The sequence below is a fragment of the Cyprinodon variegatus genome, unplaced genomic scaffold, assembly GCF_000732505.1.
Source record: "Cyprinodon variegatus isolate N-32 unplaced genomic scaffold, C_variegatus-1.0 Scaffold279, whole genome shotgun sequence".
NCBI lineage: Eukaryota > Metazoa > Chordata > Actinopteri > Cyprinodontiformes > Cyprinodontidae > Cyprinodon > Cyprinodon variegatus.
Genome location: NW_015150732.1, coordinates 624200 through 640973, shown reverse-complemented (window position 1 = coordinate 640973; position 16774 = coordinate 624200). Strand labels below are relative to the sequence as shown.

The window sequence follows — 16774 nt, the reverse complement described above, 5'->3', positions numbered from 1 at the left end:
TATATATATATATATATATATATATATATATATATATATATATATATAAATCCAAATAAAGTGATAGTGATGGGCAAAAACAGTGCAAGGGTTAGATTAGCTGTATCGTCATCTTCTCATTTTATTCCTTCATGTTTTGATTACCTAAGTAAATACATACAGCTCAGTAATTGATATTATGAAAACTTGTGGACTGCTGTAAGAAATGCTCTTTCTAAAGCATAAATGGGAAATATAGTGGAGATAAGGAATGCAATCCAATCCTTGTTTGGAATGCCTATTCCAAGGTGCCTAGGATGGATTGACTTGATGCAGCACTGAGGCAAAGCAACTATAAATATCAGCGTTTACACTGCTACATATCAATTAGCTCAATTAAATCTGCAGGAAGATTTTAATTCAGGTAGCATATTTTAAGCTTTTAAAGAAATAAAGAATAACTTCACTGACCTATTTTATATTTTGCTGATTCATAACATGAGTGCTTATGTTTGGCTCTTTTGTGTAGCATTCCATATGTTTTTGCAGCTATAGAACTTTAAGAGTGGTAAAAAGTGGAGCAGGAGACAGATACTCAGTTATCAGGTGCACTAATTCAGGATCCCAAACCAAGGGGACAGCTCTTCCCTGTTCCTCTTAACACATTGTGTCATTTTGTGTCTCCTTAGAGCCAATGGAACCGCCTCTAACTTCCCTCCTCTCCATCTGCCTCTCCTGCCCTGACTCTCACTGCTAATTTGTCCCCCAAACTCTCCCTGTGCTCCCCCATCTTCTTTTTCTTTCCTCTCCTCTCTCCCTTGACTTCTTTCTCCAGTTTCGTTTTTTACTTGTCTCTTTTGTTTTTTCCATGTCACTTCTGTTTATGTTTATCTCAACCACCTCTGTCACTCTTTCCAAACCAGTCAGAGCGTGCAGAGATCTGAGGCAGTCTCAGACAGGTCGTCTGCTGAGGCTTCACAAGGTTACACGAAAAATGAGATGAGGAAAGACACGTCAGGGTGACTATTCACTTTAACCTCTTAGAAATGACATTTGACATGTTTGAGGCTGTCATAAACAGGACACAGTCGGTGCAGTTTTCACCATATTTGATGGGGAAAAATCTTGCACACACAGAGCTAATGGTAGATTTTTTTTCTTCTTTATATTTTTTAATTGCTGTAGACAAAATACTTAAAAATGCTATCCTGAAACATTAAAGGATACAACATATTTCCAGAAATCGCCCTACAACCTAATCCTGTCTGTTAGTGCCGCCTGCATTGGAAGAAAGACATCACCCGTGATGCTCTAAATTCATTTGACATGTTGTGGGTTAGCGTTGAGTTTAAAATTGCACTGTTTCATGGTTGGCTGTAGCTCCTCCTCAGAGAAACTGCAAAATACAGTCTTTACTTTGAAAAGATGAGCTGTAACCTCTTTGTGAAATGGGGAACATTTGAGAAAGCATTTAAAGGCAAAGAAGGCATTGTGTCTCTGACTGTTTTTGTGTATCGTGTGTGATGTCTGGCAAGTTTCCAAGCTTGCGTGACCCCCCCGTCCCTGAGGGTGTCTCACTAAGGGCTGGAGCTAAAAGCAGATGTAAGCTCTATTTTTAGGGTCATACAGTAAAAGCTTTATCAGCAGTGATTATGGTGCACACCTGCATTTGACATGTGTAACATCAGTACAGATTCAGGTCACTTTTTAATGGAAGTCCTAGCAAGCTGTGTGGGTACTCAGTGAGCAGCAAAGCTGTTAAACCTGTAGCATTTTGAGTAAAAATTAATGGCACATTCTGACTCATAACTTTACTATTTCTCTAGCTTCCTGAGTGAAAATATTCCTCTTCATTAACAGGAGAACGGTTATAATACTCCACTGCATGCTTACTTTATTACCCACAACATTTCGATGTGCTGCTGCATTCTCCAAGCAGAAACAAGGTAAACAAAACCTGAAAACAGGACAGGGTATCATCATTCCTACTGACAACTCATTATGTCTACCTTTAAGAACCTTTTATTCAGGAAAAGATGGAGGGAAAGCATGAAAGTTTGTCCCCTTTTCCCTTTGTCCAATCAGCTAACCGGGTCAGAAACAAAGTATTTGGCAGTGAAAAAGCCTAAAAATATTCCTCGGAAATGTTGTTCTTCGATAAACACAGGCTCAAACAAAAAAAATGTAGCTGCTGGTTCCTGTTCCACCTTTCACAAGGTTAACAGTAAGAACTCTATTACAAGTAGAAAAAAACTCAAGACAACTGTGCCATTTCCCGACAGCCTTTAGCAATCAGGAAGTCTCTACCCGATGAAAACTCACATCAATTATGCTAGTCTTACTGGGAGTACAGCCCTACAGAAAAGAACAAGTTACACAAATGCAGCAAACAGCTGAAGCTCTCATTATGAGATGTCATGCAAAGTATTACTTTTGGTTAAATAACCTTTGCAAGTTTCCTGCGCTAAAAGAACCACAATAGGGGGGGATAGAAGCTCTTTTTCCAACCTCCTTACTTACTCTTATGGTGAATACTGACATGCATCCGATGTCCAAACTTACTTGATGTATTTGAATTGAGCCCCTGCATTTTTGAACTGGATTAAACATTTTTGGAAATTACCAAGATGAGAAATCTTCTAAATCATAATTTTTTGTGGTGTTTGTGTGTAAACTCTCAGTTAACTTAGGGAAAATTTAAATGTTAGCAGTCGATTAACTCGATCGGCTTGCATTGTCAGACTAAGCAAGGAGGAATGCAGATGGTCTTCAAACAAGTTTTTCTGATTTCCTGAAAGATTTTTTCCTGGATTCTGGTCTGAATTTTGAATGGGCCATCCTTACATGCAAAAATGCTTTGCTTTAATCTAATCCTTCGTTATGTCCTTCAGGAAGGTTATTCTAATTTCATGAACCCTGTTGTGAAAACCAAAAACAAACAGCATGTTGGTGCCATCATGTTACAGGATGGTAATGAGATTTATTTAGGTTGACGACCAGTGTTATTTTTTCACCACATATGTCTTAGGAAAACAGCAAACGGAAGTTCCATTTTCTTTATTTTTTCCACTATTACACAAAGAGTATGACAGCTAACTGACCTCGAAACTGATTTTCCACCTGAGCTGAGGATTTCTGCAACTCCTCCAGAGAAAGAATGACTCCTCTATTTACAATCCCACAAGAGCTGTGTTCCTGAGGTGCCTGCTGTTATCCATAGTGTTTGTGATGTGTAATGTCCTGCTGTGATCTTAAAGCCACCACTCTGATGGTGGCCCATCTTCTTGCTGTAAGTCCCTTGAGGTCACACTGGGTGGAAAAAAAAAAGCTTATACAGCATGGTTATGTGTGGCAGAGGGGAAGCGGAAGAGAAAGGGGGGATGGTAATGAAGGAGCTAATTGCTTCCAGTGGATTTTGAAATCGAACTCCAACCCTCAGTGCTTGGTCCAGGCAGCACACAAATGGAATATTGATGAGCGTGGCGAAAATAAGAGGAAAATGACCCCGCTGTATGATCAATATGAAAGCCGCAGATCTGTGTGGAATGTGTCTCAACAGGCAATACATTTCCACTGGGTTTTATGGATCAGTATACACTCACCCCAGATATGAGACTGCTGAGGTGCGCAAATATTACCTTATATAAATTTGTTCTCTCGTTTATTCATAGCAGCAAGGCCTTATCGATGGTTTCTAATTGCATTGTAATTATTTAATGGATTGTAATATCATCATAAAAGCTAATATGCATAATTAAACCCTGTTCTAGCAATTTATCTCTTTTTTTCTTTTGCTGCAGTTTGAAACAAACTGAATACATTGGATTGATCTGAATTTTTGAAAGAGAATGTTGCATTTACTGTTATAAACCATACATTGGAGTTCATCTTATTTGTAAGTGACACTGTTCATCCCAGTACTGGTGCAAACATCAGAGTTAATCTTAAAAAAAATTTTTGATTTTCACCAATTATAGGATTATTTCTACAAGGAAGTTTAGCCTGAGGATTGACTCTCTGCCATTTTGGCACTACAGATTTGGCTTCAGTTCATCCTAACTAAAAGGATGCCAGCTAAGAGGAAGCAAACAAAGTGTTACATTTGTTGATCATATTCATGTCACAAGGAATAATTTTGAGCTATGAAAACCTGTATTGCAATTTGAGCTGTAGTCCTTAGACGAACTAATTAAAGTGAGGAGCATAGATAAGAGGGGTTGCCATGACGATCACCTCTCCAGGATGGGTCAGGTGAGAGCAGCAAAGGCTCATGTTTCTAGCTTAGATAAGGAGGATTTTAATGCTGCACGGCTGCAAAGGGACACATTTCCAAAATGAGTAATATGTTAATCAAACGTATTGCAAGTAAATAAACAATATAGTTAATTTTAGTGTTTTACAAAAAAAGTTAAAAATAGATGAAGAAGGAAAAAAAAGTACTTCGATTGATCTTGAAATTTGTATAAAGCTGCATCTTGGGCTTTGGGATTCCAGCGAATCCAAACCAGATAATGATCCATCCCTTAGAAAAAAAGGTTTTTTGAATTTGCAAGACAAAATTGGAAACATTTGGAAGTTATGTTTTGCTACTTCTGGCATAAATCTAAAACACACATTATATTGGTCAGAAAGACAAAAAACAGTGGCTTATAATTCCTTTAGCCTGATGTAAAAGACTTACTGAAATCTGTGACTAGAGACATATTGAACTTTAATACACATGATCAGCCACAGGGATTATTAAATCTTGTGAGCAATTGTATTTTCACAAAGGGCTAGTCTAATCAAATCTGTTGAAGATTTGAAACTTTGAACAAAAATGAAATCTAAATCTTTCTTTTCAGCACTTTGATTAGAATAAAGAAAGAAATTGTCACACCACAGTTTATATGACTGCCTGTCTCTGGTTTTAGCCTACTCTACTCCGGATGCACAGTGACGCCAGCTTGGGCATGCAGCCAGTATTACCACATTGTTAAGATAAGCATCAATATTTCATTAGTCTTCTGAAAGACTTTTGGAGAAATGGCTCTGGCAGATGATTATGATGATAGAACTAACATGTCACATATTGAGTAACTGCAGTATTATAATGTTGCACTCGTTGATGAACACAATTCTCGAGGTTCAATATTACCCAAATGTAATCAGCCAGTTTTTTCGTGCTTTTGACGCCGCTACAGTTTCTTAGATTCCGTGCGAGAATCAGAAGACAGGGAAGCGCCTTTTCATCCTTTGGTGTATATCCCTCTTTCTCCATGTCTCCGTTTTAATAATGGTTTTCTATTTATTCTCCTGGCACTGGAAGGAAGGATTTCACTGTGCCTTTGTTGCCTCCTGTAATATTTCCTTTTGTCTGCCATGTGAAGACTTTGGTTTGATACTGCGGGGAGAATTTCTCCATAACTGGAATGTGCGGCCCATCGTCCCCACAGCCTTGCCGCCTTGTCCCATTTGTTTTTCTCGCAGTGTTTACCTTCTTGTTTTTTCCATTCATCTGTGTCTTTGCCAGCTGCACAACACCGCTCCCTCATGTTTGCGGACTGACTGATCCAGCACAACAAACTGAAGAATGTGCTAGGTATCCCTTTCATTTCTGTTTTCCCCTGTCTTGAGCTCCGTGTCGTTTTTCTTTAACCACACAAAGGGAAATCGTGGACACAGTGAAAATAAAATGAATATTTGAACTTCTTTTCCTGTCTGCTGGCAGGTAATGACTTCCCCATATCTATACACTATAGCAACGCATTGGTTTGGTATGTTAACAATGTTTTCTTTTCATGTGTACCACATTGGATGCCATGCTTGCTATGTCAGCTGTCAAGTTCTTTTGTCAAGTTTTACTTTCTAGAGTATGCCATCATGACAAAACACGTTGTGTAATCAAATAAAATGCAGTAACTAACTAGATTTCACACTTTTTTTTAAATAAATATGTAAAACCAAAGAGATGAAATAGGTCTTGAAAGAGCTTTTAAAGCCTCTTCATATATATTCTATCATTATGGAGCAACAAACAAGAATATGTGATCACCTCTGCTTTTCTGTTTGAACCTAAGAACATCTAAAGCAAATGGTTTCTCAAAGTCCTTTTTCTTGTTTTTGTTATATAATTATTATCTAATAGGATGGGGACAAAACATGCTTTAGAACAGATCCTGTAGGTACTGTTTATGGAACATATGTGCCAAACAATATTTGTCCTTCACAAAGCTTTTCTTCTCTAAAAATGCCTTAATTCGTTCCAGAACAAAACCTTTAATAACACACCACAATCCTGTCCCCACCAAAAAAGGTTGGTATAAGGAAATACCATGATTTGTGATGACAAAGCATTTCGGTCCACTATTACCAATATTTCTGGGCTCCTAGAGTCCACAGTTAAATCAAGATCATTGGGAATACTATAAAACATTTTATCTGCTGTGGTACATTTTAATGTCAAACTGAAACATTTCATAATTGTGATTCTTTCTTAAGTTGGTCACTGGAATAAAACAATTTATCCAGAACTTTTCCAATAGTAGGCAGTGTGAAAATGCATTGGAAGTTTGACAGAAAAGACTAATTCCGTCAAACTTCTGTGAATAGAAGGTTTGAGCATAGGATGTAAATAATACATCTAGTCTGAACCAGCCTGGTCTACATTTAAGGAACATCATAGAAACTGTCAACTATTGTATCACATATTGCATTTGACAGAAACAGTACCTCTTGTACCGCCCTCTCTACCCTTTTTGTCAAACCAGCAACTCTATTCTTTCCCTCAGGCTTGAGCCCCCATCCCATCTCACCTTACTCTATGTGCTGATATACATAAATATATAAAAAATGGATCCGGAAGCCACTTTGTAACAAAAGGGATGTAAAAACTGTAAAATCAGACAATGTTTGATTTATACATGCCATTAGCGAGGAATTGTGTTCCATTATAAGTAGCTTGTCTGTCTAAAGGCCGGTATGTGAAACCTAAACCCATGGTTATACCGATAGGATTTTATGATCTGAACTGAAAGATAGGATTATCGCAGCTGTAATTACAGGGCACAGTATACTGTGTGTGTGTTTTTGTGTGTGCATGTACCACACTAATGGTGATCTTATATAACACTACTCCTTATACAATCCCATTTAAAAGTGTTCATACTACTTGAACTTTATTTTTTGTTTAAAAAAAAATAGAATTGAACGGTCATAATGTGAGGATGACTGTTGGTAACTTTGCATTGCATTTTATATGTCAATCTTGTTAAAAATTGGTGAAACAGGTATTAAAAAGGCTCCTTACTTATGTTATGAATGTCTTACAATTATTTAATGAATGCTTGGGGGTGAGGCTATTAATTAAAATGTCATTAATTCGAGTTTTTAGTACTCAATAGTAAAAATATGTTATTCTGTTTTTTTTATTTCAGCACGAGAGGAGAACGTGGCTACCTTCCGTGGCTCCGAGTACTTCTGCTACGACCTGTCACAGAACCCCATCCAGAGCAGCAGCGATGAGATCACGCTGTCTTTCAAGACATGGCAGCGAAATGGCCTCCTCCTCCACACGGGGAAATCCGCTGACTACGTCAATCTGGCCCTGAAAGATGGGGCGGTTTCGCTTGTCATCAACCTCGGTTCTGGGGCCTTCGAGGCCATCGTAGAGCCAGTCAATGGAAAATTCAATGACAACTCCTGGCACGACATCAAAGTGACACGCAACCTGAGACAGGTAATCGAGGGTAACAGTGATGGATAGTTTGAGATTTTTTTTGCTGTTATTTTGTAGGGAATCTGTCTTGAGGAGCTTTTGAGAAGGCTTTAAGAAACTCATCTTTATCTTATCAGTTGTCATTCCATCACTACAGTTTGGAAACATTATTCAGATAAGAGATTTCATAACTTTGGTTGTTTTAAATTCACATAAATCCATTTTAATCTCTATACATTGGCTTATTTATCTTAGGAATTTAGTAATGGAAAGGTAAAGAGGCACTTTTATTGGGGTTAGGGATATTGCTATTACACTCACTGTTAAGAAAAAAGAGTTAAGGAAGAAGAAATGGTACAGATTTGGTCCTCAAAATACTCAGAAATCTTTACATATGTTCCATAAACAAGGACCTGCCACGTTTCTAACGGCCCCAGAATACCATACATCATGAGTACAGTGATACAGCAGCTATAACAGCTGCAGGAGAGATTCTGCAAATGGATGTCACCAGTCACAGAGAAGTCATTACAGATATTTTAAACATTAATAGGACTTATTAGATTTTGATACTGGATCAGGTTTGGTTTGTGAGATGCCAGCAAGTCATACGGTGCTGTGCTTTTCGCTTGATGACATAGAATGACAAGTATAGGAATCCTCTTGTATGATCTGTGATGACTTTTTGCCCTAAATCTGGATGTACAATAGACCACCTAGCCCTATATTAAGCCACAATATGAAATATTGTGCTAGTAATATTATGATGTGGGGACACAATTCTTTAGTAGGTCAGAAAACATGGTCAGAGTTATTGGGCAATCCAGACAACTCTAAACTTACATCTTTAGCTATGATGGACTGGTGTAGTGGATATCTGGGTCAATAATTGCTCATATAACTAAGAATAGAGAATCAGGATCGCTGTGACATCTGTTTGCACTATAGAAGCTGTGAGATAAAATCACCCAGCTATATTTAAATGTAACAGTCCAGTTAAGACCTAATTGTGCTACCGTGACAAGAACTCTAAATCTTATTTAATCTCACACAAAGGCCTCCACAAAGCAAATTCAAGGGTTTCACAGAAAGTTTCAAATACCTATTAGATAATCTAGGTCCTGTCTGATCATAACATTCGGCAGCCCTTTTCAAATAAAAGCATGTAGAAATCCAATTCTCATCAATATGTTTACCAAATTAAGTCAAAATTCCAACTCGTGGGTGCTGAAATGTTTTCTTTGCAAGTGAGTGAAATATGCAAATCTCTACCTTATTTTATAAGTGATGACTGTTTCTTTTGTCTTGGCTGTTTGAAGAGATTTTAGGTTTCTGTAGTCAAAATATGTCTTATAAGGCTTTTGTGCTTTTACAGTTATGAACGCTGACATTGTCTGAGGGTTATTTGCTGTCTCCTTGCTAAGAGTATGGTTGAAGCTGCCTTTTGATTTTATTTCAAAGACAGTTGAAGCATTTTTGTGCATTCATTACAGCTTTGCTATAACTACTGTTTGGTGTTTTCCTAATATTTACAATCAGCTTGTACTTTGTGTTTCAGTTGACCTAACATGATTCAGTTGTATACTTATGAGGCTGTAGGAAGATTCTAACTGACTTAACAGAGCTAGTGGTGCATGAAGGTAACGCTAGCAGTGTGCTGGGTTTGTCCATTGTCTCTGTTGACCTTTAGTTTGTCAGGTGAGACAGCATTTAGTGTTGCTGTCAGAGCAGAAGTACAAGTAAGTGCTGTTTTTCTAACCCTTTCTGACAGTAAGCGCCGTCCCACAGGTTAGCAAGTAGTCATAGCAGAAATTCCCGACAGAGGGTTGGTTATAGGCTAGGAGCTGACTCTTGTCGCTTTTGCTCACTGTCTCTCTTTTTTCTCTGTCATTTCCTTTCCCTTTCAAAGGAACCCTTTTTTAGAACAAAGATGCAGAAACACTGCAGGTTTTGTTGGGAATTGAGCCATCCTATGCAAATATATGAAAGGATTTCTATTTAGCTTTTGTTTTTGCAGGACTGAGCTGTCGGAAATTTGCCTCGGATGGCATGATGGCAGCTAATTACCACTTCCGATCTTTGACCAAGTGTTTATTCACCGCTATACTAACTCATCCATGATGAAAATCCATTTTTCTTTACAACTAACCAATTTCTAACCAACTAATGTACTAACTATCATCCTAATTCTTCATCGTTGTTTTTGGTTTTTGTTTTCTGTCCATCCTTATTAACAACCTTTTTTGTTCACTATTCTGTTGATTTCCTTTCTTCCCCCTTTTCTGGAAAGCAATCAGGCATTGGACACGCTATGGTAAACAAACTACATTGTCTGGTAGATATCATTCTTATTGTCTTTTTTTTGGGTTTGCCGTGTGTCCCCTTCCCCTCTCTTCTTTTATTCGTTCTCTTTGAGTTCCATCCTAGACACTCTTATCAAAAAATGAGGAGATGGGTTTGTATTACCAGGCAATTCTTTCTTCGCTTCTTCTCAATTTACTCCCTGACCTGCCAACAACCTCCCTCTCTACCCCACAATCCCCCATCCTGTTCTTTTCACTTTGGCTTTTACGTTTTTTCTCTTTGTTTCCTCCACATTAATACAGATTTCTTACAAGATAAAAAGAAAAAGAAAAAAAAATCCTCTTTTGCCTTTAACAGGGCAACTTACTTTTTATGCTAATTTTTCCACACAAGAAAGTCCCCATTTTTTGTGAGGACTGTCGTCAAGAACTGACAGAAGCTTACCACAATCTCCAAGTTGGTGACCTCAACACCGAGCCCTAAAAGAGACGCCGGCAAAAAATGGCACCCCTTAACCTCAATTGCGGGAGCTCTGACAGTTGTTTCCAACTCACTATGGCGCATGGCATGCCCACACCTCATCAATTGACCTGTCATCTACCAAACTCATGGAACCCAGTCCTGTCACCCAGAATAACCACTAACACTCTAATTCATTCACTCATCCTTCACTTCTCACTGTATCACTCACTCTGCCTTCCTTGTTTGTAGTGTTTGTAGCATGCTGGTGAAACTGTGTTTATGTGTTCCAATAACCCCTGGGCCCATATGCGCAACATTTCAAAGAACAAGCATACTGATCTAGGATTACCGGTTTGGTCCAGCGGTACTGATAAAGTAAATACTGGAGATGCATCAATATGGCTTTTGCTAGCTGACTTATATGAAAATTTTAAAATAATTGGAACAAAATGCTCTCTATCTAATTTTATAGACATACTGAGTAGTTACGAATTCTGAATAATTTAAAACATGAATTTACAAAATAATTTTCCTGCTTTCATACAATTTTTAAGTAAAAATATTCAGTTTGCAAAGACAACATTGTTGATTTTTCTGTTTTTTAATGTAAGGACATTTGAATACAAAAGATTCCCCTGATTTGCTGTTTGTATGCAGCTTTTTCTCTTTGATCATAAAATAGCACAGTGTTGAATTCATCAGTGCAGTAAAGGCCTTTTAAGAACTTCCTGCCATCTAAACAAACCTACATCAGGGAAAATATATTTCAGAAAATATTCAATGAATATCTTATATAAACTAAATCAGAGCTTGCATAAAGTAATACTTTCTTTTCACGAAACTAAATGTTCATGTATTTATTTTAATTAGTATAATCATAAATAATCTGTTAAGGCTTTTCTATATGACAAAATAGGCAAGGAGAGTTTGAATCAGATAAACAGCCAATAATGACTCTAGAAGAGCTTCAAGAATACAGTACTTAGACAAAGCAATCCATCAACAATATAGGTATTCCTTTATAGATGACTGGGAAGTAGAACTGGATTTTTTAAATAAAGATAGGAATTCATCATGTAGGGGATACCACATGTGGAAGATCTTTTGGTCATATGAAACTAAACCCTTTAGGCTAACCTGCAAAACACAACACATGATGTACGTAAAACCATGAGCACACCGTTCCCACATTGAAACATGGGGGTGTCAGTGTAATGTTGGGAGGGATATTTTCTTTAGTTCAGAAAAGGAAGTTAGTAGGAGATGAAGATCAAGCTCTTTATGGCTGATACTAGTTTTAGTTTTCTTATTGCTTTGTGTTTTCGAGTTCATGTAGTTTGGACTATAAAACATTTAATAAAGTAGGTTTGATTCATTAAGAAAAGTTCATTAGGTTTAAGATTAAACCTAATGAACTAAATTGAAATAAAGAAAAAATATTAACTGCAATGCTTTAATAAAAATAAAAAAAACTTGATCCTTTTGTCATTGTGGAATGACTGCATATTTACCTGTTATGATGTTCAAAGATAAAAACAATATATATAAAAAATCAATCAATGTAAAGCATTTTTATTATTTAGGTAATCAAATGTAACATTTTAGATATTAGAAACTCATACAGATATTTATTTATGTTCTTCCTCAAACTTTAACAATACATGGAAATCCTATATGCCCCTAACCTTTATATAATTTTAAGCTGATGCTGTTGGTTGACATGATTAGAAACCAAAACCAGTTGAATTTCTCATCTTGATGCATTGTTTTAAAAGTAAAGGAAAATAATATTTTAGTCAATACTTGGCCTGCTGACAAGACCAATTTCTCAATTGATTGGTGCATCTCTAGCAAAAACATGACACTTGAGCTGAACCTGATCCGAGATCAGGATCTGCTGCTCTACAGATTTGCTCGGATATGGGTTTCAGTCTTGCATGAACCATTTAACCATGTGTGCATGTTCCAGATTTGTATGCCACATCAAATCATGTTCCATCTCCAGTTAAAATGTGCTTAGTTTGCCTTTCTAAGAGTTTTGCCCTTTGTTTGCACATTGATGTGGTGTAAAAAGCCTCCCTTTGTTTTGCATGTGCGTGGATTTACAGATGTATAAGTCCAGAGGAGTGTGCGAAACTGTGTATGAATGAGAAGGTGTGCTTGTGTGTGTATGTGTGCGTCTGCAGAAAGAGATAAATCCCGAAACCTAAGACAAGTGGAATCAATTTGTCCTTGGTTTGAACATTGTACTAACCCTCTCCCTACCTGAAGTTTCAGAATCAAACCTAAGATTCATTCTCTTACCCCCATCAAAGATAAAGAAAATATGCCTATGCCATATTTTCTTTACCTGTCCTGTGAATCCTTTGGCAAAAATTCCATTAACAAAAAAATCTAACTTTTCTCTGGTCCAAAAAAGAAATAGATTCAAGGTACCAAATAATAATAAAAAAAAAAAGTTTATAAACCTGAGTTTGAATGCAGACCAAGGAGGTGAATTTGTACACAACACAGGAACAAATTCCAGACTGTAATGGCTTGGCTTTGGCTATGTGTTACGCCTCAACAGGTGACAATTTCGGTGGACGGCATCCTCACTACCACAGGCTACACTCAGGAGGACTACACCATGCTGGGCTCCGACGACTTCTTCTATGTGGGTGGGAGCCCCAGCACAGCCGACCTGCCAGGATCGCCAGTCAGCAACAATTTCATGGGCTGCCTTAAAGAAGTAAGAAAAGACATTGATTTAAATATCTATAGAACAGCTGTTTCTCTTTAAACATATATTGTACAGTATGTTTTTCAACATATTCAATGTAGACATGAAAATAAATCATGGACTCTTATTTTTATGTAAGCAACTCTTATTGATCTGTTAAAAACCAAAGTTGTCTTTAAAATAATAAAAAAAAAAACATGTTAGAAACATATTTCCCTCCAATAGGCACAGGAAGAAAAGCTGATAGTGGATGGGTGTAAAATTGAATTATCAGTTAAAGGTGCTGAGCTGGCAAAACATTCATTTTTCTTCTAATACTTTTAATATCCCCTATCTTAATCTAATTCATAACACTTACTGCAGTTTGTGTGCAAAATTGCTTCTGTCAAATGCAATTTGAGGAATGAGCTTGTGAGTGTGGTTAAAACACCTTCTGATGGGTGGCATATTTACACACATATAAATGATGAAATACATATTTTTGGCCTTTATGCACTGCTCAGTGGGTGGCACCACTGCCTTGAAGCAAGAAGGTTACAGGTTCAATCCCCAGCCCTGGGTCTTTATGCATGGAGTTTGCATGTTCTCCCTAGCATGCATGGGTTCTCTCCGGGTACTCCCACTGTTAGATTAATTGGCTTCTCTAAATTCTCCTTAGTTGTTGGTGTGTTTGAATGGTTGTTTGTCTCTGTGTTGCCCTGCGATGGACTGGTGACCTGTCCAGGGTGTACCCTGCCTCGCCCTTAGACAGCTAGATATAGGCACCATCACCCCTTATGACCCCACTTGGGATACGCGAAATGAAATGGATGGATGTATGTTGGCTCTTTAAAGTGTACAAAGCACTTACGAAATACCTGCTGTTTTATTTATATGGGGGAGGCATTCATCTTAGGAAACACTACTATACCTCAGGTGTTTAAGAAATAAAAGCAATTAAGGGTTGAGCTGGATGAGTACTGGTCAATCTCATTATGTAATGTAAATCTGTTTAGCTGTTTGTTACGAACAATCTGATCGCATGACATCCCCTTGGGAAAAATTACTTAATGATGTAAAAACTTAGGTAATGCATGAGAAAGAAAGACAGTTGAACTGACCTTGAATGATATGTATTGTGGAAGACAAGGTGGTCTAATTATTCTAGAAATTTTTGATTCCCTGCATCATGCAGCTTTTTTGTTTTTACAGAGTACTGTCAAACATGGTCACTGTGTAGATAAAAAGTTTTATTTATCATAATGGACAGAGCAGAAAGGAAAGAAACTGGTGGATGGATGACAAATTGATTTAGTGATTTAGATATAATATATCCTGTCATATACTGTTCGCTCTTGTGGTGGTATTGTGATGATGTAGGGATGTGTTAGTTAGCATCCTTGCGGTTCCTTTGAACCAACTGAGTATCAATTTAACACCTTTAACAGCCTTTATTCTAGCTGAACATGTCCAGCCTTTTGTGCCCACAGTGTACCCATCTTGTAGTGGCTGTTTCCAAGCAGAATAATGTACCAACCCCTAAATAATTTGATAGGTGTTTTCAAATTTTTTTTAATTTTTTTTTTATTTATTTATTTTTTTTTTAGAACATGATAATGAGCTGTACACAGTTACCAGATCTTAGGCCCAGGTCTGGGGGGCGGAAAACGGGTCAGTTGTTGCAGGAAGGGGGCCGAGAACCCGCCCCTCCCACTATCAAGTTATAGAAAGGAACAGTCAATCAAAAGAGTTTTTTTGGGGGGAAATAATACATAGGATTTATCTTTCTGTTTCACCCAATCTTTTAGTTTAATTGTTTATTGAAAACTGTCCTTGCACTAACAGGAGACTACCCTCTCTTCCCAGTTCTACTTTGAGCTCCGGTTCAGTACATAATCCTGGGTGAGGTAGGAAGAGAAAGGAAACTAGGCAGCCTGAAACTTCCCCTCTGCTTCGGGTCAGACACATTTGAGATACAGTACTTTGTATATCAAAGACCCCCAATGTCACAGAATGAAAGAGGGTTTAAACCAGTGTCAATAAGGTGTACCATATAAAGAGGATGAGTGTAGGCAAAAATGTTATCTGTCCAATTAAACGAGAGAATGTCATTGTGTTTAAAGTGTATAGAATCTTTTATTTTTTTTTTCATATATATCAAAGATTTTTTTTAAAGGTAGTTCCCTCATCTAACCAAATTGGTTTAGTCTTTCTGCATGAATATACAACATTGTGTTATGATACTTTTTCCACTCTATTCAGTCTGGTGGTTTTTCCCATCAAAATTCTTCATTTAACCAGAGCTAGTAAATTTATGGATGTTCTGGCGAGCTTAATGGGCTATCTTCCTAAATGTACTCTAAACATACACAGACACATGCTGTGACTGCCATAGGTATGGGTTATGGAAAGTCACCTTGTCTACAGTCATATGGCTTTTGTTCCACTAGTCACGAATCTCTAAGTGTTATGAACTTTGTGACCATCTCAGAAGAGTTACATATTTACAGTGTTGTACTATCACTTGACAGTTTTTTGTTACCACATATTTTAGCATGTCTAAAATAAATGTTGGTTTAAATGTGAAGAAATGACATTAATCAATAGAAAGCTTTGTCCTATTAAGTGTATAAAGAAACTGTGTCGCATATGATATACCTTTTGCACTTCAGCATTTTAATATTTAGTCACAATATGCCAGTGCATCAAAGTGAATTAATTTATGGATCACCTTTTTAAATATTTTTGTCAATTTCCATCTAGAGATTGAAGTTCTAAGTCATTCACACAGTTTATGATATGTTTTAATGGTCATACAATTATCATCTGAATCAATATAAAACATTTTGTATTACATACAAATTCAAGCAGTTAGCATGTTGAGCTGAAGGTCTTTTGATCATTGTGATCTACACATCATAGCATAAAACTAAATATACTAAGCAGTGTTAACACTGTCTATTTTTTACATTTTATATATTCAATTCAATTTCAATTCAGTTTATTTATATAGCGCCAAATTCACAACACATGTCATCTATAGACAATTTACAGTTCAACCAGATCATACAGTCAAATTGATACAAAGTTTTCTATCTAAGGAAAACCAGTTGATTGCATCAACTCATTGACTCAAATACAATCCCTCACACTAAGCATGCTTATATGACTTTCTTGATTAGGTTCTACAATATATGTATACCGTACAAATTGTGTTTCTTTAGCATTGGCATATAGTGCATATAGCAGTGGTGCGTATACTATATCCAAAATGTTTTATTCAGCTGGACCAGCTGCAGGTTACAATATGTCAGTATCCAAAATTGTCAGATGTATAGAAAGTCATTCCTGGTAAATGTTTTAATTAAGCATTTTTAGTATAGGTTTTAAGTGTGGTTCTGTATGTAATAGAAATATGTCAAATACTCTGGCCTTGCAGAACAGTAAATGCATCCTCAGAATGGCACAATCTGTCAGGCTATTTCAGTCTTCAGTTGACTTTAGCAATAAAATATCATACTGAAAATATCCATATCAGTAGTAACAATACAGTTTCCATGTTTCTTTGCAGAGTTACATTGATTGAGTCTGTTTTTGCTCTCCTGTCAGTAACTTGCCAGTTTGTGCTGGTT

The 16774-nt window shown here is 37.0% G+C and overlaps 1 protein-coding gene across 10 annotated transcripts in view; it reads left to right on the top strand.

Annotated features, from left to right (window-relative positions):
- The window catches only part of nrxn3 (neurexin 3), a 380526-nt gene that overhangs the window by 79395 nt on the left and 284357 nt on the right, over positions 1-16774 (top strand). For 7 of the 10 annotated variants that reach the window (XR_001481465.1, XR_001481464.1, XM_015383267.1 and 4 more), the window contains exons 3-5: positions 7395-7696; positions 9966-10010; positions 13011-13172. Coding sequence is in view for 8 of the 10 variants with exons in the window: in XM_015383267.1 (XP_015238753.1) it covers positions 7395-7696; positions 9966-10010; positions 13011-13172 (509 nt within the window). In the remaining 2 variants the exon portion in view is untranslated. The remainder of the gene's footprint in view (positions 1-7394; positions 7697-9965; positions 10011-13010; positions 13173-16774) is intronic. The other 3 variants (XM_015383265.1, XM_015383262.1, XM_015383264.1) reach the window with 2 other exon arrangements.